At 29.3% G+C, this 26139-nt stretch overlaps 2 protein-coding genes across 7 annotated transcripts; one reads left to right on the forward strand and one right to left on the reverse strand.

Moving 5' to 3' along the window:
- The first annotated feature begins 1107 nt into the window (after nt 1–1107).
- Nucleotides 1108–9012, forward strand: LOC105194805 (tetraspanin-7). The gene is made up of 5 exons (XM_011159910.3): nt 1108–1316; nt 2901–3089; nt 5445–5615; nt 6097–6228; nt 7353–9012. Exons 1-5 carry the CDS (start codon nt 1239–1241, stop codon nt 7506–7508), a joined length of 726 nt encoding a protein of 241 aa, XP_011158212.1. The 5' UTR covers nt 1108–1238; the 3' UTR covers nt 7509–9012.
- LOC105194806 lies at nt 2115–25666 on the reverse strand. 6 transcript variants are annotated; one of them, XR_005574678.1, is made up of 10 exons: nt 25128–25666; nt 24073–24804; nt 23137–23253; nt 21078–21704; nt 19938–21002; nt 15918–16303; nt 15656–15833; nt 15351–15544; nt 3737–3791; nt 2115–3102 (listed from the first exon to the last, which is right to left on the reverse strand). XR_005574678.1 is itself a non-coding variant. In XM_011159911.3 (5 exons), exons 2-5 carry the CDS (start codon nt 24457–24459, stop codon nt 20067–20069), a joined length of 2067 nt encoding a protein of 688 aa, XP_011158213.2. In that variant the 5' UTR covers nt 24460–24804; nt 25128–25666; the 3' UTR covers nt 16895–20066. The 6 variants fall into 6 exon arrangements, 1 of the variants encoding a protein (XP_011158213.2); XR_005574676.1 differs by having other exon boundaries at nt 2115–3131; XR_003268282.2 differs by lacking the exons at nt 2115–3102; nt 3737–3791 and adding an exon at nt 14490–14672.
- Nucleotides 25667–26139: the final 473 nt, after the last annotated feature.

A 26139-nucleotide genomic window follows, 5' to 3' on the forward strand; every position in this document is an offset into this window, starting at 1 on the left:
TTGAGATCGCAAGTGAGATTGGAAGATCCTAGCAAATTTTAAATTTTAAATTATTCAGCATAAAATTTCGGACAAAAGAAATGAAAAATGTTTCAGGTCAAACAATTGTGAAATCATATTCTGGTATAAAACAGTATACTAGAATTTTTTCAGATTTTTTTAGAACCCTTCTAAAAACGCTATTACGCCAGTGACTTTGTGTCCAAAAAAGTTGTAAATAAAAAAACGGTATCCTCGGAGGGTTAAAAAAAAAAGGTTATAGAAAAGTGTTACCTATAGAAACAATTTTATTATTATATTTAATGCCAGTTAAAGGGTAATTAATTTTATCTGTAACTTTTTTATTAAATTATATTGTAAATCTTTGAAAAATCATGCGCACTGTTAAAACTGTATATTTTACAATGTAATAAAAGTACTTTGTAATTTTTATTTATTGTACATATAACAATTAACTATTAATCTCAAATGAGAAATAGAAAAAATTGAGAGAAAATTTTTATCAAAAAGAGAAAAGGAGAGAACGAGAAAGATTTCTTTCTAAAAAAATAATCTATTATACTTTGTTTTCTTCATTTATCATAATACTATATAATGTATATTATTTATGTTATCTGTCATGTTCCAATTTAGCGTACATTCAGAATTATTCTGATAATAAAAGTTTCATTATTACTACAAATACGTAGCGATTTTTTTAATGCAAAACTCCAAATGACATTAACAGAATAGCAAAAAACCTTTAGCAAAATCTCTAAATTTTTTTGTGGTATTTATCAGATGTTCATGTCATCTATGATGTATTCGCTGATTCATCAACAGTAGCTCCAATAAAGAGACTGTTATCAACATTCAATATTTCAATCGTTCCAATGGAAATGCTCCTGGGGAACATGAAAGCTCTTCCCTCAGGAAGAGAGCCTTTACGACGACATTCGTTTGACGTCTGCGGTGTCCGTGGTAACACTTGCTCCCATTACATAGAGAATTGTTCCGATAAGGGGAGTTCCCACTATCTCCATAGCATCCTCGTGGGGTAGCGCGCATGCACCAGTTGAGAGAGGGGCAAGAGCCACGCACGCAACACGTAAGAGTATTCGCAAATCCTCTCGCAAATCGATCGCGCGAACTCTGCTCGTTACCCAAGTGAAACCTGCTAGTGCGTAATAACCCATACTCCATCTCGAGAGGTTTTCATTACAAACGAATCAAGGCAAGGGAGGTAATACATTTTAGAGATGAGCAAGCGACTGGAAACCGTGGCCACCATGACCTGCATGAAGACGCTGCTGATGCTCTTCAATTTCATCTTCTGGGTAAGCCAAGATCTCAATTTCGTCTGCAATCGTGGAACGATTTCCTTATCACGTCTCCTGATCCTGTTTAACTGTTGTGCAAATTGATTATCGCGTTATAAATAATTAAATCTGTTCAATCCATAAGGAAATATGCATAATGATGACATATTGACAATAAACCCCTTAACTTAAAATAGAGTTAAATAAGTGGGGAATGAATGCAAGGTGGTCAATGTGCGCAATGATAGATGAACGTGACCTTGAACGTGAATGTCTATCCAGATAACAAGAAGCTCTAAGAAAGACTTATAATAAGAATTATAATAATAGGTGATTTTTGGCGTGAATCAGGTATAGAAACCAAAGTGTAGATTTTTACGTGTATTATCTTACAGTAATAGAGGCGTGGCTAGCCTTTTAATAATAAAGGAAAGATATAGAATGGAAAAAAGAGAAGATACAGAAATAAGCTCCTACCAATAATAATCTTGATATCATGTATAATAATCACTAAAAATCACTTATTATTATGATATTAGCAATTTGGAATTTTTAGACATCGAGGATATATTTAAAAATATGGCATTAAAAAATTGCAACACGTCATAAAAGTATACATATAATTATGGAAATATGTATTATCATATCATACAGCACAATGCAAATAAAAGAAAAAAAAAAAAAAAATATATATATATACACATTCGTTTTTACACTTTGTACATATATATAATATTTTTATTTGATTACATATATGTATAAAATCAAATAAAAATACATATTATATATTTTTTGTTTAATTTGATAAGAACTATGTGATATTGTGACAATCTGTATATTTCCATCCGTATTTATCCTTGAACCTTCGAATCAGTTCAGAATATTCAAGAGCGTTAATTACATAGCTTATCTATAAACCGCATGTTCATAAATATACAAGTATATATGCGACCGTTATCGCGTCTAACATTAATGACCATTACTTCTATCTGAAAATGCGAACTTTGTTACCAAACTAATGATTGTAAATAACCTATATAACAATTTTTTAACACTATTTTAATCTAACACCTTAAGCTATTGCACCTTCACATTACATTCATATATTATTCTGTGCTTAATATACTTCAAACTTAAATAAGAAATACCATAAACTTAATTGTTTTAATTTTGTTAAGAATTTATTGCCAGACACATTTTTTCTAATAAAAATGATATAAGTGTGGTCATTCATTATACATATAATAGTATAAGCTTCTCTTTTCTTTATAACGGGAAATCATTCAGAATAGTTTTCTTTAGCGATTAAGAATTCATATTCATTTTTTTCATTTCTCCTTACTTAAAAAAAAATGTCGAGTTTATACATTTGTATTCATAACATCAAATACTAACAAATTGTAGAACAATTAATATACAATATGTAATTAATAACAATGACTTTTAATTGGGGTGTATTGGGATAAAAAATACTTCAGGTGTACGCAAAAAAAAATAGAAAAGTATTCTTGGGTCGAAGACAATTAAAGCAAATTACTTCACGATTAGTACATACGTTATCCTACGAGTGGCCTTAATGTCGCGTGCTTGTATGTTTTACAGGCGTCTGGAGTGTTGATGCTATGCATCGGCATATGGATGCGCATCCAGCTGCGGGATTACATGAATATGAGCGTGCAGGGTAGCGGAGCCGCTTTACTGGCACTCGCGTGCTTAGGCGCAGTGTTAACCGTCGCAGCGGTTCTCGCCTGTTGCTGCACCGCGCGTGGTCATCCTGCTCTCCTTTACTTGGTAGGCATTCAATCTATTTCAGAAGTTATTCCCAATGAGAATCTAATTGTAAAATAAAATCCGAGATTTAATTTCATGATATAAAAAGATATACGTTATGCACATAAAGAGAATCAGGATTATATTATACATAACACAAATCGGCAAGGTTGGATAGTAACTAGTTAAAAGTTAAATGATAAAGTTAAAAAGTTCATCGCTTTTAACTTGACTTAGTTAATTTTAAATAATTTTAATTGGAATTTTAACTAGTTGTCTTTGAAACACAAAATTCAATTTATTAACTTCTTTCCCAAGTCAAAAATTTATCTACGCAAAAAAAATTAAATTATAAAAGAAAAATAAAATCTACATAATTCCCTCATAAAAAACAATATTTTTTAAATTTCATATAAATTTATAAATATAATATTAAATTTGTTCGATGATCCATATTATAATTGTTTTGAGTAATCCAATTTTAAAAACTCATGAATTTCTAATTTAATGCTTTTCAAAATTAACTTTTAATTTAACTTAAATTAATTTAATCTTAACGTAAATTTTAACTAGTTAGTTTTTCTTTATGTAACTTTTAACGTAACTAAATTAACTTTATAAGCCATTAACTTTAATTTAATTTAGTTGAAAAAAATATATTAACTTACCCAATCCTGTATATTGGAATAATACACATGTGTCTGTATCACTCACCGGACTCACCTGCAAGAAAAATAATAAGTTGAAAGGGTTAAAAGTATGAAATGTTTTCTCTCTCATGGAGAGAGAAAGAGATGGAGAAAGAGGAAAAAGAAAATTGTGCATTTTAAAATTAATTAAATGGCAATATTAAATATAACTTGGAGCTAATCAAAAATTGCTTCTTTTTAATTCTCTAATGTACATTAAGATATTAATTGTACAGCGATAATAACGCGCTACAAGCAACGAGTCACCGTTATTTTTATTTTTTATAGTAACGATTTGGTAATGATTTTACAGGTTTTTCAATTGTAATAGTAATGCTAAGGTTGGAATAGCTATTTTTGCAAGTAACTCATTACATGTTATTCATCAGAAAAAAAGAACTCGTTAATTGACTTGTTACACGTAACGAGTAAAGTTACAAATTACTATTTTTACACCCTGACATTATTATTACTCTTTAGTAAAAAATTTTTATAATTTTTATATGAATTGGAACATTTTCCGAAATACTCAGATAGTCTACATTTTTTTTTTTTTTTTTTAATTTGTTATACATGTAAATTTGGAAATATATTGAGATTTCTCATACCATAATTTCTAAAAAAATACTTTTCACTTTTTTAGTTTTACAACATTGCATCAGAAATAATAGAACAAAAAATTTTAGAAATCTTTGAATATTTCATAATTAACACATGAAAAATTTTGAGAAAAAATATAAACTTTCTGAGTATTTTTGAAAAGTGTTCCAATTCGTATAAAAAATCAAAATTATAAAATTATACAGAAATTCTATGTATAAAAAAAACTATGTAAAAAATTCTGAGAAATATTTTCATCAAAATTGTTATGAAACATTGTCATTACAAAGTCGTTATTATAAAACAAGTAACAGTAACATATTACTCGTAACGCAGAATTTCCCATGCTTGGAATTTTATTATAGTATTACAGTGTTATATTAGAATTCTAAAAACTACCCTTTTTGAATTGTCATTTTTTTTAAATTTTTATTTTTCCGTTGTTTTTTATTTGAATTCAACTTGTATCACTTATTCTGATTGAAGACTACTATATTCGCATATAAAACGAAATTTAACTTTTGATTTATGTCACCTTTCTTGTGGGTGAGCGATACACTCACCCACTCGCGCTAGGTAAGATATAAATAGAATTTCATCATGAATCATAGGTCGTGAATTAAAGTGAGCTTTAGATCCCTTGGGAACGATAAGATGAAGTTACAAGTCGATATTCGATATATCATTACGTAAAGGGAGAGTAGCTGTTCAATTAGGAAAAATTTGCCGCACAACTTTTCGTGTAATACTATACGTATTAAATTTTATGAAGACCTCTGGAAAGATATCTTAAACTTCTTCAAATTTTGTAAGTTTTTCAAAAATTATAAAATATAAGAAATCTTAAAATATTTCAAATTTTACACATATAATGAAAGGAACTTGTTTAGCACTTCTGAAGTATTCCAGTTGGTATACAATACCTAAGAAATTCTCTAAACAAAATATAAAATTGTGGAAATTTGGAAAGAGTTATATAAAGATATCTAAAAAAATTTTTCACTAGGGTGCATCAAAAGCATTTCTGAATTCGAGTTAGTGAAATAAATATTTGTTGAAATTAATTCTTTTTTTCTCATTTGCGAAGTACGGCGCGTTCCTGGCCGTCGTGGCATTGCTAGAACTCGGTGCGGGCGCATCGGTTTACGCTTATCGCTCGAGTTTGAACGAGGGATTTGATCAAGGTTTGAACGAGAGCATGGCAACTTACGGGCAAGACAATTCCAAGAGCAGTCACATCGATACTATGCAATCAACTGTGAGTACATCTACGTAGTGTTCTATTTACGTTCGATTATTCCGATTGTTGTATCATTTGAACGTCGATTGTCCGACCTGATTGCAGGTCGGATGATCGAATGTATTTCAACATACAGAAGAATCAAGTATACGGAAAGAACGCTTTTACTGAAATATCTAAAAATTTAGCTGCATACTCAAAATAATTTTATCGGGCTATCAAAATAATTGTGTTGGACAGTAAAGTTCGTTGCTAGAATGTCAAAACATTTTACAGCTTTGCTTTCTCTCTTTCTCTCTCTCATCATGCTTGAACGTCTTACATAATTATTTTGACGACCCAACAAAATTACTTTAGATCTGTATTTATCTAAATTTTTTTTTATACTTGAACAAAATCTTTTTGTGTAAGACAGATGAAAACCTGCCCATTTCTAGATTTTTTAGATACACAATCACGTTACATCCAGTATTTAAAACATTTAATTAATTAATTACAGTTGCATTGCTGTGGTAATCGCGGGTATATTGATTGGATAAATCTGGAACCACCGAAGGACATTCCCTTATCTTGCTGCAGAGTACCCAAAGATAAATGCGAACCACAGAATGTAAAAGACATTTATACCGAGGTATATATAACGATACATTTTCTACTTCTTATTTGTCTAAATTCTTGTTAAACTGATAGCTCTTTTACTTATATGAGACTACATGAAATATACAAAATAGCGAACCATTAACATGTTGATTGTCACGGTGTCATCTGTGATCAATGCCTAATTGATGATTTTAATGACTTGGTGGTCACTGATGATCGATAAAATTTTTTTAAACGCTTATGAAAAATAAATGCCATCTAATATAAATTTTCGAATAACGTGAATAAAAATGTAAAGTACAAAGTGTGCAATTTAACATAAGACATTCATGAAGATATTTTATTTAATCATGATGCAGTATTTTATCATTGTATACTTTTTTATACTTCGTCGCATTAATTTTTTAGAAATTTTTTATAAAACTGGATGAATATTTTTCAAAATTACCTTTCGTCCTTTATTTACTATTGTTTGAAGATTGATTTTTTTTTTTTTAAATGTTAATAATTCATTAACATTAATAAACACTAATAAAGGACAAAGTAATTTTGAAAAATATTTACTTTCTTTTCAAAACAAATTCTTAAAATTCTAATAAAATCAGCACGACAAAGTAGAAAACCCCCTTAATGAAAATTCTACTGTGATATATAATGGCGCGCAAAAGTTTCCGACCAGTAACATTTTGTACTCTAATTTATTAAAAAAACAGCCTAATAAAATGTTCATAATTATCAGTATAAGATATATAAGTATAAGATATAAGTACCGAAATAATATAGTAAAACAATGATAATTATGAAAATTTTATTAGGCTGTTTTTTAATAAATTAGAGTACAAAATGTCATTTGCCGAAAACTTTTGAACGCCACTGTATATGGTAAGACATACAAAACTCATTAGGCAGACAACATGTTAATCGCTATCTTAATGATTATGGCAATTGGCAATTACAATAATAAGAAACTAAAAAAAAAACAATAATCACAAGAGAGAAATTAAAAATGGATAATTAGTAAAAAAAATTAGAAAAAAAAGATAGAAACCTGATGGGAAATGAGAATCAAATCTACGTTGTTTTCAACACCCCAACCATTCTTTTCGATTTTTCTTCTTCCGATTTCTACAAGTTCTTTACATTTCCTTTTCTTAGGGATGCTACAATCGCGTGCTGGACTTCATAAATAGCAACATCGGTCTTGTGGCCGGTACGGCGATCGGCGTAGCCTTTTTCCCATTAGTCGGTATCTTTTTAGCGTGCTGCCTAGCCAGTAATATCAATAAGGCCGAGTACGAACAGGTTGCTTAGGCATGACATTTGCGTAAACAGCCACGACGATTCTATAAGATTCTATAAGAGACAAAACTTACATCACTAACGACAATGGCGAATTAATATACACGATTTAATGGAAACACGGAAATGATCTCCATCAAAGCAAGCGCGCATGTTACCACTTCAGTTTTAATTAACGATTTTGGTACAAGAATAAAAATTCATAAAGTCCACTTGTGTAATATAAAATTACAAATATAAAATGGACCAAATTATGTATTCACATCATTCTTGCATTGAGCGATTAATTGAAATTTGCGCTCTCATATTCCAACAATTCTATGATTCAGTCTAATTAAAAAGTAGTATAAATTGATAATATTATATCGAGTTATATTTATTTGATATTACAGAATATTACAAGATGTAATAATTTTCTCATACATTTGGAACTTGTATAAAGACTTATCTTTGAAATTATATTTCACATAATTAATTATGTACATGTCTCGATATACTACTCAAGATCTTCTGAGCAAAGCTTTTGCAAGTTAAAAACAAATTAACAGACAGAAGAATAAGAAACATACTAGTTTGGACTAGTCGTCTTTTTTATTTAGACTTTTTATTCCAAGATACAGTAATGAAGAAAGTGACAATTTATGAAACTTTTTTAAGAAATGATAATTATTATAGAGCATTGCGTAAATGATGACATGTTTCTTTACATGAGAGCACTAAATAATGTTGTAGAATGCAAACGCATGACTAGTATTTTTACGGATTGACAGTGAAAATATAATTTAATTATCGCTATCTTCAAAAATATTTAATATTCAATTTGTACATTGTACAAATTGAATGAACTTGGACCTATCGAATTCTAAAATTCGGTAAAAAGTCAAATGATACACATACTCACACACAAACACACATATGAAGATAGCACAAACAAATGTTGATAGTTTGGATTATTTTTATCAACAGAATCATAATGCGAAGAATAGTTTGTGATAGAGTTCATTTCATGAATGACTGATTATGACAACGATGATGCGAAAGGTAGAACAAAAAAAAACTTCTATGTTTCTTAATATTATCTTATGAATTCCCTTAGATGTACTAATAACTTTTCCTTCTCGGATCTTTGTCTTAACTTATTCCAAATCTTTAAATTCATACATGCATACATACACATACACACACAAAATTAATTCTTCTATTCTTAAATCTTCCATACATTTGTCGATCCATTCGATGCTTTCTCAAAAATTTTATATATATTCTGTGTATTATATACAACCACAATATACCTATCTTCTATGACAGCCACCTTCAAATTCTTTACGATTCACTCAATGTACATGTAAAACTGCGACTAAGTATTCTTATTTCATATAAATAGGCTTCGACTTTGCATTGAATAAATAAAACTTAAAATCAGACAATCAATGTAGTCAGTGTGCTAAATATTCAATGGAATTAAAATTCTCTTTCGAGTTATGATCATCAAGTTATATCGAACAAAAACAGCAAAGCAAGCAAACATTATCATACAAAAGTATTCAGTAAGTGAAGTGTTGTTTATATGTTTTATTAAATATAATATCAGAATTAAATTTAGTTAGCATAAATTAAATAATAAATTTAATTTAATTATAATTTTTTTGGTGTGAAATTAAAAAGTGAATGTATATAATTAAAAAAAAACAAATGTAACAAACGCAACTTAACTGAGCGTGTTTATGCGATTTTTTCAAATAGATAGCAAGATATAAATATACACTCATTTATCGAGGGCGTAAGTATTATGCTCTTCGAACAAATGGACATCTAAGTACGTATCGATACTATAGCTAAACTCCCTCCATAACGAAACAACTCAATTAAAAACTTATACACATTGGATTCTTTTCTTATTGGAATCAATATTTTCTCTTATTGAAGAATAATAATTCAGCTTACGAACCCTATATTTCATTTGGTGCATTTATAAGTATCATTTATTCTTGTTTAATATTTGTCAAATAATAAAAACAAGATAATGTTTATAAGTACCTAAAACATGTGAGCGGTTTAACCCTTAAACACGTAAGTGGGTCTGAGAGACACCATATGAAGTTTTGAACACTTGCTATTTGAAGACGGAATGAGATAGAAGGTTCGAACCAAGACGTAAAAAAAGTTTGAAATCTAATCTTTCGATTGATATGGTTGATCAACTTTTTTGGTCAGCTAGAATTCGAACGGCACGGCAGCAAAGTTTTGTTAGGGTCAATGCGACCAATATAGTGTGTAAGTGAAACTTTTTTTGTGAGTATTTTACATAAAAAAGCTGGGCAAAATACGTTCAAACAGGTCGGTTTGCGGATGTTACTCGCATATACTCTGTGTAAAGTTGAAATACTATGAAATGCTATAGAAAAGAGAGTTTTTCCGAAATGTATTATGAAACATATCAATTTTTAATTTTTCTGACACGATTTAATCAAAAATACCTCATATTCGCCTTGTTATATAAGTACATTTTTTAATAGAAATGGCAATGATATAATTTTTTTTTTTTTGAAAGTATGAATCTTTAGCTTTAAAACGCCATATTGTAAAGTTCTTCAAAGTTTTTTGTTGGAAAAATATGATTTTTTTTTAAAGTGGATTTTTAGATGCCCAAAAATACCTCATATTCTCCATGTTACATAATTATACTTTTTAAAAGGAATGACTTTGCCAAATTTTATTTTGAAAGTGTGACTTTTTAGCTTTAAAACGCCGTATTTGAAAGTTCTTAAACGTCTTTTATTGCGAAGATATGATTTTTTGAAGGAAAAATTGATTTTTAATCAATTTCTCATTTTTGCTTAATGGTTTTGCTTTTATAACTTCACAATAAATTATTTTTCGATAATGCCGATTGTGCAGTCACACTCCTGAGATTTTGAACTTTTGTTTAAAAAAAAAATTGTAGAAAAATATTGATTGTAATCAAAGTTATAGCTTCTTAAAGTTGAAAAAGTCTCCCAGACCCAAAAATGTGTTTCTGTGTTTTACAGGATCGGTGTGTTTAAGGGTTAATGAAACGCGCCTTAATTCGAACACAAATAATAGCAGAAATTTATACGTAAAAATAATTGAAATAAAAACATTCAAAACAATAAAAAAAATTCCAAAGAGATCAAAAGAGAAAACTAAAAAAATTATAAAAATTTAGGAAATTCATTAACCCATTTTACAAAATTTTCTAATTTTTAAATTCTTTAAATAACCCAAAAGTTTAAAATGTTTGAAAATAGTATTAAAAAAATGTTAAACAATTTAAATATTTTTCAGATTTTTATATCGTTTAGCCTTTTGCGTTAAAATATTTTATTGATTTACTTATTTTCTTTTATCAAGTTGCCAGTGAGTTCAACAAAACGTTATGTGATATCAATTATCGAATAAAGAATTTTGTTGCTGAAATCGCCAACAATTATTCCATATTTTTTCAATTATTTTTTACATAATAATTGTTGCGGAGACAGATTCCGCATTTGTATAAACGATTGTGGTTATGAAGTGTAATTGTCTAAAAAAAATATTTAATTATCTGTATGCTCTATCACATTTCCACATCTTGATCTTTATCAAAGTTAAGATATTACTTAACAGTCATTGTGTGTTACACTATGGGGAGAGCTATATATTATAATATGTAAGAGTTTCGCATATGTAAATTATAAAAAAAAAATATCTTACGAAATATACATGTATATGTGTATATATACTTATATGTATATGTATACATATATATTCATTCATTTATTATAGAAATATAAATTATACTCATGTATACAAAGTGAGACATTTAACTTGGTCATTTTGTGAGCATTCTATTTCTATACCAAGAAATGAGAATTTATGCTACTTTAACAAATTTTTGTTACATTGTCATATACATATAACTATATAGATATTATAATTCAATATAATTATTGTAGTAATTTTATTATATAATTAATATTAATAAAAATATCAAATAAGATTAGCAAAGACGAGCAAGTTAATTGTCTAACTTATATCTTATAATCTATGTTATATTGCAGAATGAAAATATTTTATTGTTTTATAGCTTAATCCACATTTATGGTACGTAAAAAGAGGTCTAATGTATAAGCCTTATTTACAAATATTCCCAGATTGTTCTCCTACTTATATACGATGTCAAGGCTGTGTCGAGGATGTGTTGCGCAAACTCGTAGCCGAATAAATATTTGATTGTTTATAGTTTATAATGTTACAACTTTTATGTACGTGTATTATATATTGTAGAACACGTGTACTTTACACAAGTTCTGATGAGCCTTAAATAAAAGTCAATGAAATATTGTTCTTCTATTAATTATTAGATATAAATAAATCTTTATGTTCAAGCAAATATTTTTTAAAATATTTTTTCCATATCTAGATATTTTTGTTTTTGCTTTTCCTATAATTTATTATATTATATATAATCACAGTTCATTTTAATAAAGTTATTACTTTGTTTTTACTCTCCCTATTATTTTGTTTATTTTACAAAATAGATTTATATTCCCTTTAGTAAATTTATAAGTTTAACCTAGTTTTTAATATTATAAATAAATAATAATAAATTAATTAGTTAAAATATATATGGTTATATACAATAAAAATAAAGAGTTGCATCAATAATAATTAAATGTAATATATACAGGGTGTTTGATAATGATTGTCCCCACGTTTTACCATAAGAGCACGCATTTGTAATTTCTAATATATTAGGTGCGCAACTAAGTTTCCGCTGTTTGTCAATAGGTGGCTCCAGTAGTAAGTGCTTGTAGGACTTAATGCCGTACTGCTATAAGTGTTCGGTAAGGCAGTAGTTGAACACTCTGTTAATAATTACAGATGTTTATTGCTGCTTAAGTACACACATGCTCGGACATACATAGAATACATGCGAGTCAGCGATCGTATGTGTGACCGGGCAACTTCTTCTTCTTCTTCCTTTTAAATTGGCACCCGTCCCCAGTAAATTTAGGGCAGGGACGATTTGGCCATTACAGAAAGTTGTATGAGAAACAAAAGGCTTAAATGAGAATACAGGATATGATTGCGCAAAAAGATTGAACTACATTGCCGATTGTGATGCAATCGGCGGGTACAAAAATATGAGTAACGGGCGAACACGTCCGAACTTGTATGCGGCCCCAAACGGACTCTGTGACCGGGCAACGACTAAATTGAACTCCCCACTCCTCGAATTCTAAGGTTACGAAAAGGAGAAACTCGACGCAAGGTTTCCAATTCTCGCCGGTCGCCACATGCTGGTCGATTTAGACATATTCAAAACGTCATGAACCAAGCTTAGACATATGGTAAACAAACCACGTTGACACATTAATGATTTTGTTTTGGCGTCATATACTTTTGATTGTGTGAAAATGTCTTATTTTGTGCCAAATAATCGTCATTTGCGAGAAGTGTTGATTTTCTTATTTCATTCGAAGAAAACGGCGGCTCAAGCGCATCGAAAGCTCCGAACAGTTTACGGAAGTGCTGCTCCAAGTGCAACAACGTGCCGTGATTGGTTCCGTCGCTTCAAAAACGGTGATTTCCATGTTGATGATCGTCCGCGTAAAGGAAGGCCAAAAGCATTCGAAGACGCTGAATTGGAGGCATTGCTCGATGAGGAACCGAGCCAATCTCAAGGACAGCTTGCTTCAGTATTAGGAGTTACCCGCCAAGCCATTTCCAAGCGATTGCTTGCGTTGGGACGTTAAGCGTCGTTTTTTCACCTGTGAACAACTGCTCTAGCGGCAAAAAAGGAAGGATTTTCTTCATCGCATCGTGACGGGTGATGAAAAATGGATTCATTACAGTAACCCAAAGAAAAGAAAGTCATGGGGACTGCCCGATCATGCTTCTACATCGTTGGCTCGGCCGAATATCTACACTGCGAAGATTATGCTGTGTATTTAGTGGGACCAGGTCGGTGTTATTTATTATGAGCTGTTGAAACCGCACGAAACTATCACTGGAGAATGGTATCGACTTCAATTGATACGACTGAGCCGAGTACTGCGCTAAAAATGGCCACAATACGAGTAGAGGCACGACAAAGTGATTCTACTGCATGACAACGCTCGGCCTCATGTTGCCAAACCCGTTAAAACCTACGTGGAAACGCTCAAATGAGAAGTCCTACTCCACCCGCCATATTCCCCAGATATTGCGCCGTCTGATTATTATTTGTTCCGTTTGATGGCACATGGTCTGGCTGATCAACAGTTCCGCTCATATGAAGACATCAAAAAATGGCTTGATTCGTGGATAGCCTCAAAAAACGAACACTTTTATCGTAACGGTATTCGAGCTCTACCAAAAAGATGGGCAAAAGTTGTAGCTAGCGATGGGCAATATTTTAAATCAGGCATGGCCCCGTGGGCGCCAAGCATGCGAGGAGGAGAACATGCTCCCTCTTCGCACAGTTGCTTCTTCCCATTTCTCCTTCTGACTCCGCAATCCACCTATCCCCTCCATACGACCGCTCTCGGTCCCTATTATGCTACAGTATGTGCACGTGACTCGCGCGTGTGGAAAGGAAAGCGGAGAAACTCGAGCTATAGTTTGTGGACCATGCCTGTTTTAAATGATTTATTTATAACCATTTTTTCACAATAAAGTTGCATTTCCATAAAAAAACAGCGAGAACTTAGTTGCGCATCTAATAATAAATATGTTAAAAATATATATCCGTCGGTAAATCATGCTCTTATGGTAAAACGTGGGAACGACCATTATTGAACACCCTGTGTGTATGTGTGTGTTTGTGTGCGTGCGTGCGTGCGCGCGCGAGTGTGTGTGTGCGCGCGTGTATATATATATATATATATATATATATATATATATATATATATTATTAAGCATTTTCTTATTTATATTTTTATCATATTTCTCTTTTTTTATACACAAGTTTTTTTTATTACAAGAGAAATTTACATTTCAAAGTACATATATTTTTTATACCTTTTTAATATCATAAAATATATACAATATTATATATAATATTTATTATATACAATATTTTCTTATGATCCAGTTTGTGTATGTACCCATCAGAAGCGGATTCAGAGATTATTTATACCTATATCTTTGTTAAAGATGTTTTGAGTTAATCCATTCATTTTTAGATATTATCTGTTTCCAAAAAAGTGGAATCTTATGTATAAAACTATTATGTTATATATTATATATATTATCTATTGATTAGAAAATAATTTTTATCCCAGAATGATCATAGTGTTGTTTTCAAAAATAGCTCACGTAAAACTGCGTTTTTATTTTTTATTAGTCCAATAATTAAATGAGAAATAAGAATGTTATAAATAAAGTAATATAAAATTAATTTTCCAATAGTTAAGAAAACAATAAACGTTTTGACTGTATTAAGTTTTCATTAGCACAAAAGTAAAAATAAATAAGGCGTCAATAAATTTAAACAATGCAAAGAGAAAAATACAAGGTCAATAAGAGACTATATCAAGAAACATTGTTGCGAGTTTGAAATTTAAAAAAAGATGATAATGTTTAAACGTCTATCTTTATGCCAGCCAATAAAAAAATGTAACGAAATAAATTAATAATTAAAAGATAATTTTTCGTTCGAAGATGAGAACATAAGTCTAAGTCTCTAATAAAATATAACCTGGTGAAAGTGACAAATGTATAGAAATCAGGGTAAGCAAGAATAAATTTAAAATAAATAATACCTGATTGAAAATATAATTGAGCAAAATAAAATATGCCTAAATTTGTCATTAACCTCTTATTTTCATAAAATCTTGAAGACGAATAAAATTGGATGGACTTTCTTACCAAGTTTTGTAGATGAACAAAAGTGTCATTTTCCAAATCTCTTTTCTTTAGTCTGCATTTCAATAATTTAATTATTGCTATGCTGCAGTCGATTCAATATTTGGAAATTTTTGTCTTGGAAAAGAGTATTGGCTTCGTGTTCCTCCTCCACTGTTAACCTTCATTGAGGCAATTATTTCACAATTTTTCATATGCTATAAAATTAAAAAAAAAAGAGAAAGATCTTTTATTTTTCAACATTAACTTGTCTCAATTTCTAATGTTGAATACAGTGAATTTTGTAATCTGAATATTCTTATCCTTACCATTTCCTTATTTTTAACCAATCAAATTTCCATACATTTAATTTCTTTTATGTTACTCTTCTTATTAATTTATATTTGACACTTCACTACTTATGCAAAGAACAAGAATGTATCTTGTGCCACATAGAATGGAAAAGGCAATTGAAATAGAAAATACAATGCCTATCCAAAACTTTACCTAAATATATTAAACAGACAGTTAAATTATCATATAATATTATTAATATCTTTATTATTTTAATAAATAATAAAATATACATACTTTTACTTCTTTTTATTATTTTTTTATAAGACTGACCCAATATTCTTATAAAGCCTCCTTCAATGTATGTTTACAAAATTTTCGTGGATGTTGCCAATCTTAAGATATAAGCTGATTTTGAGTTTAATACCACCACATATATACATATATATTGTAGCATTTAAAGCATTTTGTGCAACAATATCAGCAGTGATATCATTATCATGCTTGTTAGTTTTGCTTCTTCTTCTTCATTTCTTTCATGGTCAATATTTTTGTATTTTTGGGGGAAAATTAATACTTAGTATTTAATATTTGCTGTCCTTGTTTATTGTCGTCGATACGTAATCACGTATCAATTTCTTCCAACGTAATATTATTGTATTCCAGAATTTTAGTCACCATATCTAAAAGTGAAAAACTTTGGCTCGAAATCTGAATGAAACGAAAATATATTCCTCTAATCATTCTTTATATTTATCTGTGTCACTTCGTTCAGACATTGTCTATTAAATTGCTGCTTATAAATTTTATCCATTGCTATTTTATTGTTCATAATGTATTTGAATTTTTGAAAAAAATTGTCTATTAATCAACAAGAAGTTTTTTCATTTAATATATATGTATTTTCACAAATTTGTTTATAAAACCACTAAATGTTTTTGAAAAATTTTAACTTGGTATTGTCAAAAAATGACTAAATTCTTAACATTTTTTCTTCCAGTATCTTGTCACGGAATCCTCGATGCTTTTTTTCTGGAGGAATCATTTAAAACTTGTTCAAGATGATCAATTTTAATATCGATGCATATCTCTTCTTGATTGTTTCTCCTTGACACATTATAATTTCTTCTTATCAAATATTTTTTTTTTTTTGTTATCAAATAGTTCTAAAATTTTAACACGGTCTTCGGTATTGAAACTGTGACGGTGTTTGCTTAATGCAAACACCGTCACAGTTTCAATACCGAAGACCGTGTAAAAAACATAAATTAATCTTAATATTTTTTTTCTTTATTCAATAATTATATATTATAAATAATTCGACAAAATTCTCTTTCATATTAATACCATGGATTAAAATCATCAAAAAATATTTTATTGACAATGTTTATATCGATATTACTTTGCGGTAATAAACTATTATTTTGATTGATAGTAACATGAACATTCAATTTCTGTATATCATAAATAATAGAGGAGAAGGTGGTATTATGGCCCCTCATTTACATTTGCATATTTTGATAAAATACGAAACATCTCGTAAAATATTTCATTGTTTAATAATTTTATCATAATACGCAGAATAATGAGATCAATCAATTAGTGCAAAGAAAACGCATAATTATAAAAAATATGCAGCTGCATGTTTGTAAATTGTATATATTATCTTTTAAAAATAATAAGTATTAAGTTTGTGTAATGTGACATTTACAACACACTCTCTTTCTCTCTCTGTTAGCGTTGTAAAATTTACTTCGCAGCAAAATTTTGTAGTTTTTTGTATAAAATGGAAATGATTTGTGGATTTCATGAAAAAACAACATTGCATTGAGTTCTCAGAATTTGGCTTGGACAGTTAAGTAATATGAAAGATTTAGAATGCTTGAAAATTTGTACATTTACATATATACGATATTGATGTAGTAGTATATAGTGACGTAATAAAGTTTTGTAAATCGTACACATGTATTGTAAATCGTATGCATATATTGTAAATTGTGTGCAAGTCACTGTTCAGTTGATAAAACTGACAGCTTTAGCAACCTCTTAAATTTGTAAAAATAATTAGTGTACTGAAAAGTGTTTGATCGGTAAAACAGGATAGCTTTAGCATCCCCTAAAGGCCAGTAAAAAAAAACTATAGAGATATCTGCCGGAGACAAATTACTATTCTAAGAGATGACTAAAATCGCATTATAATTACTATATTTGTAATCAAAATTGCCTATAACGTTTTAAAGTATAATTTAAAAAAAATTATCTTGATATCTTACTCAATCTGCATTGTAATGTACAGTGCGGTGCAATAATTCAAAGAGTCTAGTAGATGGTTGATTTACCGACGCTACAGTCTAGCATATATTGTATAATGTTAGACTGTGGCGTCGATAAGTCAGCCATCTACTAGGCTTCTCGAATCATTGCATCACACTATACCTGAGATGCAGATAATTTTATTATGTTTTAAGGTCAAATTGCAAAATGTGGTCCTGTAAACAGTTTCACAATTTCGTAAAACATAAACAGAAAAAAAGGCTTATAATGACCAAATATAATTAGTTCTACAAAACACGATGTTTGAACATGATTTATATATATATATATATATATATACACACACATCGCAAATAAAAAATATCGCAATAATATGTATCAAAGCAGAATTACAAAATCTTTTTAGTTTTGTAAAAAGTAAACTAAAAATCTATTAGCAAAATATTTTTTGTACAAAAAAAATATGAAACAAATATATATCTGTATTATAAATAAGGTGTGGATAAGTTGGCCCACTCCTGTCAACCTTTAATATGCTTTTTAATTAATTTTTAATGTAAAATCTAAACATTTTAAAATTAAATATTTGAAAAAAGCTCTTTTATCTTTTTATCCATTTCTATAATTCCTTTGTTTTTTTTTCATTAAGTATTGACATTTTTGTTTTATCCACACATAACTCTATTTTTCTTTGTCAAAAATCAATAAATTAAATGTATCTATCAAATTTTTAAATTTTTTAACTGAATTTAATTATTGATTACTTATAACGTGTTCAATTTGTTGACTCGACATAATACCAAGTTAATAGTTTGTTTCTTTGTAATTTTATTTCTTGCACAGTTTATCTCTTTTTTTGTATCTAAAAAGAATAAATAATCGATTCAATAAAATCAGATACAATATTAGTTATTTCAATTTTTTTTAATGAATGAAAATATCGTAAATTTTAAAGCTAAATAGAAGTAGATATTGACTTATGTCACAACTGGTAAACACTATATTTATTAAGATTAGATTAATTGTTAAAAAACGATTTTTACAAACTTGGAGATTTTTAAACTGAATTGAAACATTAATTGCTTAGTCTTGTTATTTGAATTACAAAATTTTATTTCAAATAAAATTTTCAAATAAAAGAAAAACTTATTCTTATTGAAATTAAAAAAAAACATTTGTTTGCAAAATCATAAATTTGTTCATCTTTTTCTGCTTCAGAACAATATGCGTCTGCGTTTTAATCATAATGCGTTTTCTTTAGACATTGTATCTCTTTATCTCTGCCTTATGTCCAATTTCTTCACACCTTCCGATAGTTATCTTTCAGATAAAGATATTTATTAAATATCTTTAAAAAATTCGTTTTCTTTACTAAAACCTCTGATTACGTATCTGACTACGTATCGTAGTTTTTCTTTATATTGTTAAGGCTCCTGTCTACTCGCGGCTATATTGAAGTCATGATGTTAGAAACGTGAAACTGCGTGAAATGACATGTAATTTTGTCCGACGTGCTATTTGTAAATAAAAACAATTTTGGATAAAACAGACTAATCAGATGGCTTTAAAACACTTGTAAAAATGGGTCGAGACTATCCTTTTTTCGCCTAACAATCAGTAAGTAGTTGTAAAAAGCACGTGAAGTGACGCATATTCAGTCAGGAAAACACATGGATAGCTATTGAAAGAAGTGAAAAATGTACTTTTATGTATAAAATTCAAAGAAACTTTAATTGCGGTTTATTTTTACGAATTTGGTAAATACGAGACAAGTCATATTTTCACAATAAAACACATAATAACAAAATAATATGCACGACATCGTCAATCTGTCACGTTTCACATCTATTAGTTCTAATTTTATCCGCGACGGAATGTTGTTATCGTCAACACGGAGTTCTCGGCTGAGGTATCAGGAGCCTTAACACAAAATGTATTAGAATTTCACTAGAAAATACCATATTCCCTGGAAAATATATTGATAAAATTATTTAGAGGTAAAAAGAAATTGGACATTAACGATTTCTAAAAATGATTCATTACAAGATATACAGATGGCATCTTCTTCAGCTGGAACAACTTCATTGGGTGAAAGTTCAAATTCCAAGTTTATAAAAGAGAGAGTTATTACTCTCTTCATCAACATTACTGACATCTTCTAGTTCCCTTTTTTTACATTTTCTTTACATTTTTGTTCAGTAATAGTACTGAACTCTCTTTAAGATTTTTCTTTGTCTCTGTACTCTTCAAAGATAATTTTAATGTTTCCTGATATTCAGAAGATGTATACATTGCTAACTTTGAAAGTTTGCGGCCCGGGATAGATTTAATTTGTACAACCGGCCATATTTCTTCAGGCATTATCATTTCATTTTGTTTCGCTCCACTATCTTTAGAGCAACTAGGTTGCGATAAATCTTCTATTTGCTGATGTTCTTTTGTGATAGAACTAGTCATTTCTCTTTTAGATGACATACAATCTGTAGAATCTGCAAGATTTTTTTCTTCTGGAGTGGATGCGATGAATTCGCTGTCAGAAAAAACATGACGATTGAATGGATAAATTCCAGTTACTTTAAAACCATTAGCAGCAATTTGACGCGTTTCACATCGAAGATAGGCTTTTCCTAACATTTCAACTAAGTCATACTGTTTCATTGTTCGTTGATTGTCTCGATGCCAAGCACAAATATATTCACTGTAATATTGTTTAAACGGTCTCAAAAATGTGCGATCCAAAGGCTGCATTTTGTAAGTGGTATGAGGTGGTATACTCAAAAGAGTAACATAATTTTTGCGTGCAATATCAATTACATCTATGTTCCTTGAATGGGGATAGCTGCCGTCCAAAATTAAAAGAATAGGAGATCTTTTTGTAGGCTTTGCCTTTTTGATAAAATGTTCGAACCATTCTATAAATAAATCGGTTTGTACCCATCCAGATGAATGGCATCTACCAATAGACCCAGGAGGTGCATCCTTCATTAAACTATCTGTCATATTTTTATAAGGAAATATTAACATCGGTGGAATAAATGTTCCTCCTGCACTCATGGAAAAAATAACTGTTATAAGAGATTCTTTTTCAGCAGTAGTGAGCGAACCTACCTATATTCATGGAACAAATAACTGTAATAAAAAATTTTACAGCAAAAATGAAAAAAACTTATAGTAGAAACTTACTTGCTTTCTTCCTTTTATGTCAATTATTTGTGGAACTCTCTTAAGGTGTGCTGGTATGGTGAAAGCAGTTTCATCGACACTAAATATATGATTAGCTTTATAATGGTGTTCCTTGTACACATTTTCCAACATTTTATAAAATGCAGATACAGAGTCTTTGTTAAAACCTGTTTTGAAGTTTGATTTATCACGTGGTTTATGAATAATTAAGTTTGAATGTTTCCTCATAAAATCATCAAACCAAGCTGCACTATCTTCCTCATTGTGTTCCAAAGGATTATTTAATTTATTTCTTATAGCTAATTGGTAAGCCATCTTGCTCACATCACTATTTGTTACATTAAAAAATTGTTTTTTCATTAACATTGTATAATCTAGTAATTGTGTTTCTATTTCTGCAGGCATTATAGATTTTTGTTTCAATGTTGTATCTACACATTCTTTCGATGACAATTCTCTTGCAACCAGTCTCCGAAGAGTAGTTCTGGGAACTTCGAACAAATTTGCTGCTCTTGTATAACCTAATGTTTTCGATTTCACACAATTAATAGCTTGTATCATCATTGCTGCATCCCATGACATCCTTTCCTCTTTTTGAGAAGTTTTTGAAGTACGTTGCCTTGGTATCTATCACACATAATAATAATATAATATATTAAAATATAAAATATTGCTATATAATTATAAAGTTTTAAAATGCATTCATTTGCACATTTGTATTTCTTCCTGCTGTTGATAGAAAATATATATAATACATGCCATGAGAACTATTAGCAGTAGAGCGTCAATTGAACTATTTATAAGGAAACAACTAGTTTTGGCCTTTCCAGATTTTACTAAATTTTGAATATATTACGGTATATCCCTCCCATTAATTCATAGTAATAGAAGTCTTACCAAGGAGCGATAGTTTAGCGAGATTATTATTTAAAATGTTCTATTATAATTTGAATAAATTATATAAAAATATATTGTTTAACCTAATACGTTTACTAATAATTAACTTGATTATTTATTTCTCCAAAGACCTATGAAACAAGTAGAAAATAGCAGAATTTAAACGCAGGACGCTCAGATGTTCAGTGTTCTAATCGCACGTCTTATTCGCTTGACCACATTAACTAGATGCATTCTGGACTTCCGAATGCGATATTAACGGGCAACTTTAAATAATTAATAATATATCTCGTAAACTATTGCGCATTGGCACGACTTTTGTTATCGTAAATTAGTGGAAGAGACATATTATAACATATTATACTATAGGATACAAAATTTAACAAAATCTAAAAAAGTCAAGATTTGTTTTCTCGCCTTGTAAGATATAAATCTCTAGAAAAATCTTGAAAAAAGTTGTATTATCAGCATGCTTACGCTGGCGTGCTTCGAAAAACCCAATATCACTGTATCGCTCTACCTACATAGTTCTCATTAGACATAAAACAAAGATAGATTAATTTCATTAGACTTTATTAATAAAATACTATACTATTAACTTTACATAACTCAAAATGTGTATAGCCAAATAAAAGATAAAATAATGAATGGAATACTCTAATGTGCGTATATTCATGTAACAATGCGCTAAAGATTAAAAAAATAAAAAAGTATAATTTAATATTAAAATGTACTTTAAAAATGCTTCAAAATACTCTAAAATAAATAAGAAATGTCAACTGTTTGACATCTTAGCACCACTGCATAACAGTGGGTTATAACCAAACAATTCAATAAATAAAAATGATAATTCGTCACATAATAGCAAAGATACTAACAAAAAGAATTCATTAAAATTTAGAATTATAACATCAACTTTTCCTTTGTCTTTAGCAAATATTTTCATTCAGTTAATTGTAATTATTAAAATAATTATTATTTTATGTGCTTTGTTATGCATTCAAATCAGATAAGTGATAAACTTTTTGTAAAGAAATAATATATTAATATTTTTCTGGGAATTTTATTTCAGAATTATAACAAACTAAACATTTCTGACAATGTACAAAAATGTCGTCAGTAATTCTTGTCGAAAGTTTGAACGTAATTCATATTAACATACCTTATTTGATGTTCCATTCTTTGTATTTCTAGTCTTTATTGAATTTTTGTCATTTAATAATCCATTGGATTGATCTTTGTCTACACATTCAAACGACTGGTTAAGAATTGATGCATCCTGTGTATCAATCACATTACAGTAGTATTTAATTGTTAACAGACTAATAATATATAGATTATTTAATTACTGAATTAACTCTTATTGGTTTAATTATTTGTTTGTGTGCATGCGTGTGTAAAATCTAATTATATATACACCTTATTATACTATTTTCTTCTTATTAACAATAGATCTGTTTGACCTCTACATAGTTCACCTCCATGATTCAGGATTTCCCAGTGGACTGAAATTAAAATCTCTAATGTTATTTTAATCACTTCAGCATACTTCTGTATCTATTATTGCAATTAGAATTATCTTAATATTAGTTTTTATATTGTTTTGCATAGCTCAGAGATATTAAAATATAGAGTAAAGAATAGAATATTTTTGTAAATAAGTGCCAATTATTTATTTATTGAGCATAATAAAAAATTCAAATGCCAACAATAGCAATAAAATGTTCCAATTAAAATAATGTTTGAGTTTTTAATTTCAGTCTGTTGGAAGATCTGGAATGATAGATACCAATAAAATGTGTAGAGCTCAAATATATCTATTGTTAATAAATTATTATAAATACATATTCTTTATTAAAAAAGGAAAGAATCTTTAAACTATTATAAATTAAAAAACAAAATAAATTTCAAAAACATTTAACTTTATTAATTTTCAAAAATCAGTGTAACAAAGAAAACTCCATTAATAGCACAGATTTAAATATAATTCTATAATTATTAATTTTCTGTAGATATAAAAATTAAATCTTTATTTATGATCTAAAAAAATCTTGAAATTTTATCTTTATATATATATAAGTGTATGTATATATCTTACCTTCTCAACAGATTTAATGTTATTTTTTAATTTTTTTCTATTTGAGTCACATGAATTTTCCAGTGAATAGGATATTGAATTTTCTTGACAGACAACCACTTCATCTTCTTTATCTTCCGTAAATTTCATAAAATATAACATATCCATGATCCTACGCTGGATTTCTTTTCCCATTAGTTGAGACCGTTTGGAGATTGTCTTATTGCTATTTTGTAAATCTGAAATGATCTGAGCATCTTTCAACAGATCTATGCAGTACTTTAACGCATCAGTCAATTCTTGCTTTCTCTCTTCTACTTCAAAGGGATCAAAGGGTAAACAATTGTTTTCGATTCTGAGATCGTCAATAGTGTCTTCTTCTACAGCAACAAATTCCACAGGTTCCATCTTAACTTGTATGATTAAGAAAATTCAAATTTAAAGAACAGAGTAATTCTTATCTAAATTTTTTGCTTATTTTATCTTTTTTTTATTCTTTTGTATCTGATATCCAATATAGAGTTTGTAATTGTTTTCGCCATTGTAAATTCGCCAATAGTAAAAATAGTCTAATCAGATATTTATATATAATATTTAAAGAAACAACTGCAACAAATATATTGTTCTATTGATTAAACTCAATTATTTTCAGATACAAAAATAATGTTTCTGTTCGTTAGTATATAGATATCAAGTGGTCAGCAAAATGTTTTCTGAGTATATAACCTTCAAGAATCACACGAACATATCAATCTGAAAATACAAAATTGATATTTGGAATATAAACATGTTCTTAAAATATAAAGACGTTGCGTCAGTCTTTGCATGGTTAACATGAATAATATACATAAATACTAATAAAAATTAAGAATATTATCTATATTTTCACTATGATCCATATTCAGAGTTTTTTCCCAAATCTCAGTCTGTCTTTGTCTCATATGGTAAAATGCATAACACTAAACAAAAACAGACTGACATCGGAGATTTGAGAAATGATTATGAACACGAATCTATAAGTTTACTAAAAAAACAAAGAATAGCATGTGTTACGTGTTACAAGAGTTGACACTTACTAAAACAATAATCACTTGTTCCTTTTCGTTATCGTGAATTTCCGTTTTCTGTCAGAATAAAGTAGTGCCAGTTTATTGGTTTTTATCCTTTTTTTAGATTATTTCCTCTGAACGGAGGATTTACTGTGTGTTTCATATTTTCTTGTAATTATATGACGCCGTAAGTTTCAATTTTAACACTTGGTTAGGTTAGGTTATGTCTTTGATTGACATACGCATATACCCAAATACGCAATTAGCAAGGCGCGTTTGAAATAGAGATAGCGTTTTCCATTGAAAAAACTAATGAGACATTGGTACACACTGAGAGCAATTATGCTATTTCCCTGTGAAAATTAGTTCAATTTTTAATATTGCACTAACTTTCTTCTTCCTTAGAAGTACGGAAACGATACAAAATATTTCACTGAAGGTCTCTTTCACCAATCTCGGTTAGAGCTAACCGAGAGGTTAGTCCATTGGAATTGACTAATCGCATTGCCTATTGTGTGAAATAACAAATGCTATTGGTCAATTCCAATGGACTAACCGATCGGTTAGATTGGCGAAAGAGACCCTGACCAGAGAGAAACTTGAAAGCGGCCACGCCGGCCTTTTTCTTATAACGCTAAAATTCCCGGCGCACTAACGACGCACATCTATTCTGGTCGGAATATGAACTAAAATTGCATAAAATTGCATCCATTTTGCGACTCTGTCGATAAAAATAGTTCATGTCTGTGCTAAAATCATATGGTGGGGGTACCCCCACTAGATGATTTTAGCACTGACTTGAACCATTTTTATCGACAGAGTTGCAAAATGGATGCAATTTTAGTTCATATTCCGACCAGAATGGATGTGCGTCGTTAGGGCGCCGGGAATTTTAGCGTTATAAGAAAAAGGCCGGCGTGGCTGCTCTCAGGTTCCACTTTGCCCTGACAAAACTAGTACAGAAAATTGTACGGAATTCAAATTTTACTCTACTGTCTTTAGAAACCAGTGCAAATTGAAATTGTTGTTATATTTATGC

This window comes from Solenopsis invicta, chromosome 1 (genome assembly GCF_016802725.1).
Source record: "Solenopsis invicta isolate M01_SB chromosome 1, UNIL_Sinv_3.0, whole genome shotgun sequence".
Lineage (NCBI taxonomy): Eukaryota > Metazoa > Arthropoda > Insecta > Hymenoptera > Formicidae > Solenopsis > Solenopsis invicta.

Excerpts from the sequence above, each read along its gene's own strand:
- LOC105194805 (XM_011159910.3), top strand. The coding sequence starts at position 1,239 with ATGAGCAAGCGACTGGAAACCGTGGCCACCATGACCTGCATGAAGACG. Across the intron at positions 5,616-6,096 it reads TCGATACTATGCAATCAACT|TTGCATTGCTGTGGTAATCG; the intron begins GTGAGTACATCT and ends AATTAATTACAG. Across the intron at positions 6,229-7,352 it reads TAAAAGACATTTATACCGAG|GGATGCTACAATCGCGTGCT; the intron begins GTATATATAACG and ends TCCTTTTCTTAG.
- LOC105194806 (XM_011159911.3), bottom strand. The coding sequence starts at position 24,459 with ATGGAACCTGTGGAATTTGTTGCTGTAGAAGAAGACACTATTGACGAT. Across the intron at positions 23,254-24,072 it reads ACATTAAATCTGTTGAGAAG|GATGCATCAATTCTTAACCA; the intron begins GTAAGATATATA and ends ATTGATACACAG. Across the intron at positions 21,705-23,136 it reads AGAATGGAACATCAAATAAG|ATACCAAGGCAACGTACTTC; the intron begins GTATGTTAATAT and ends TATGTGTGATAG.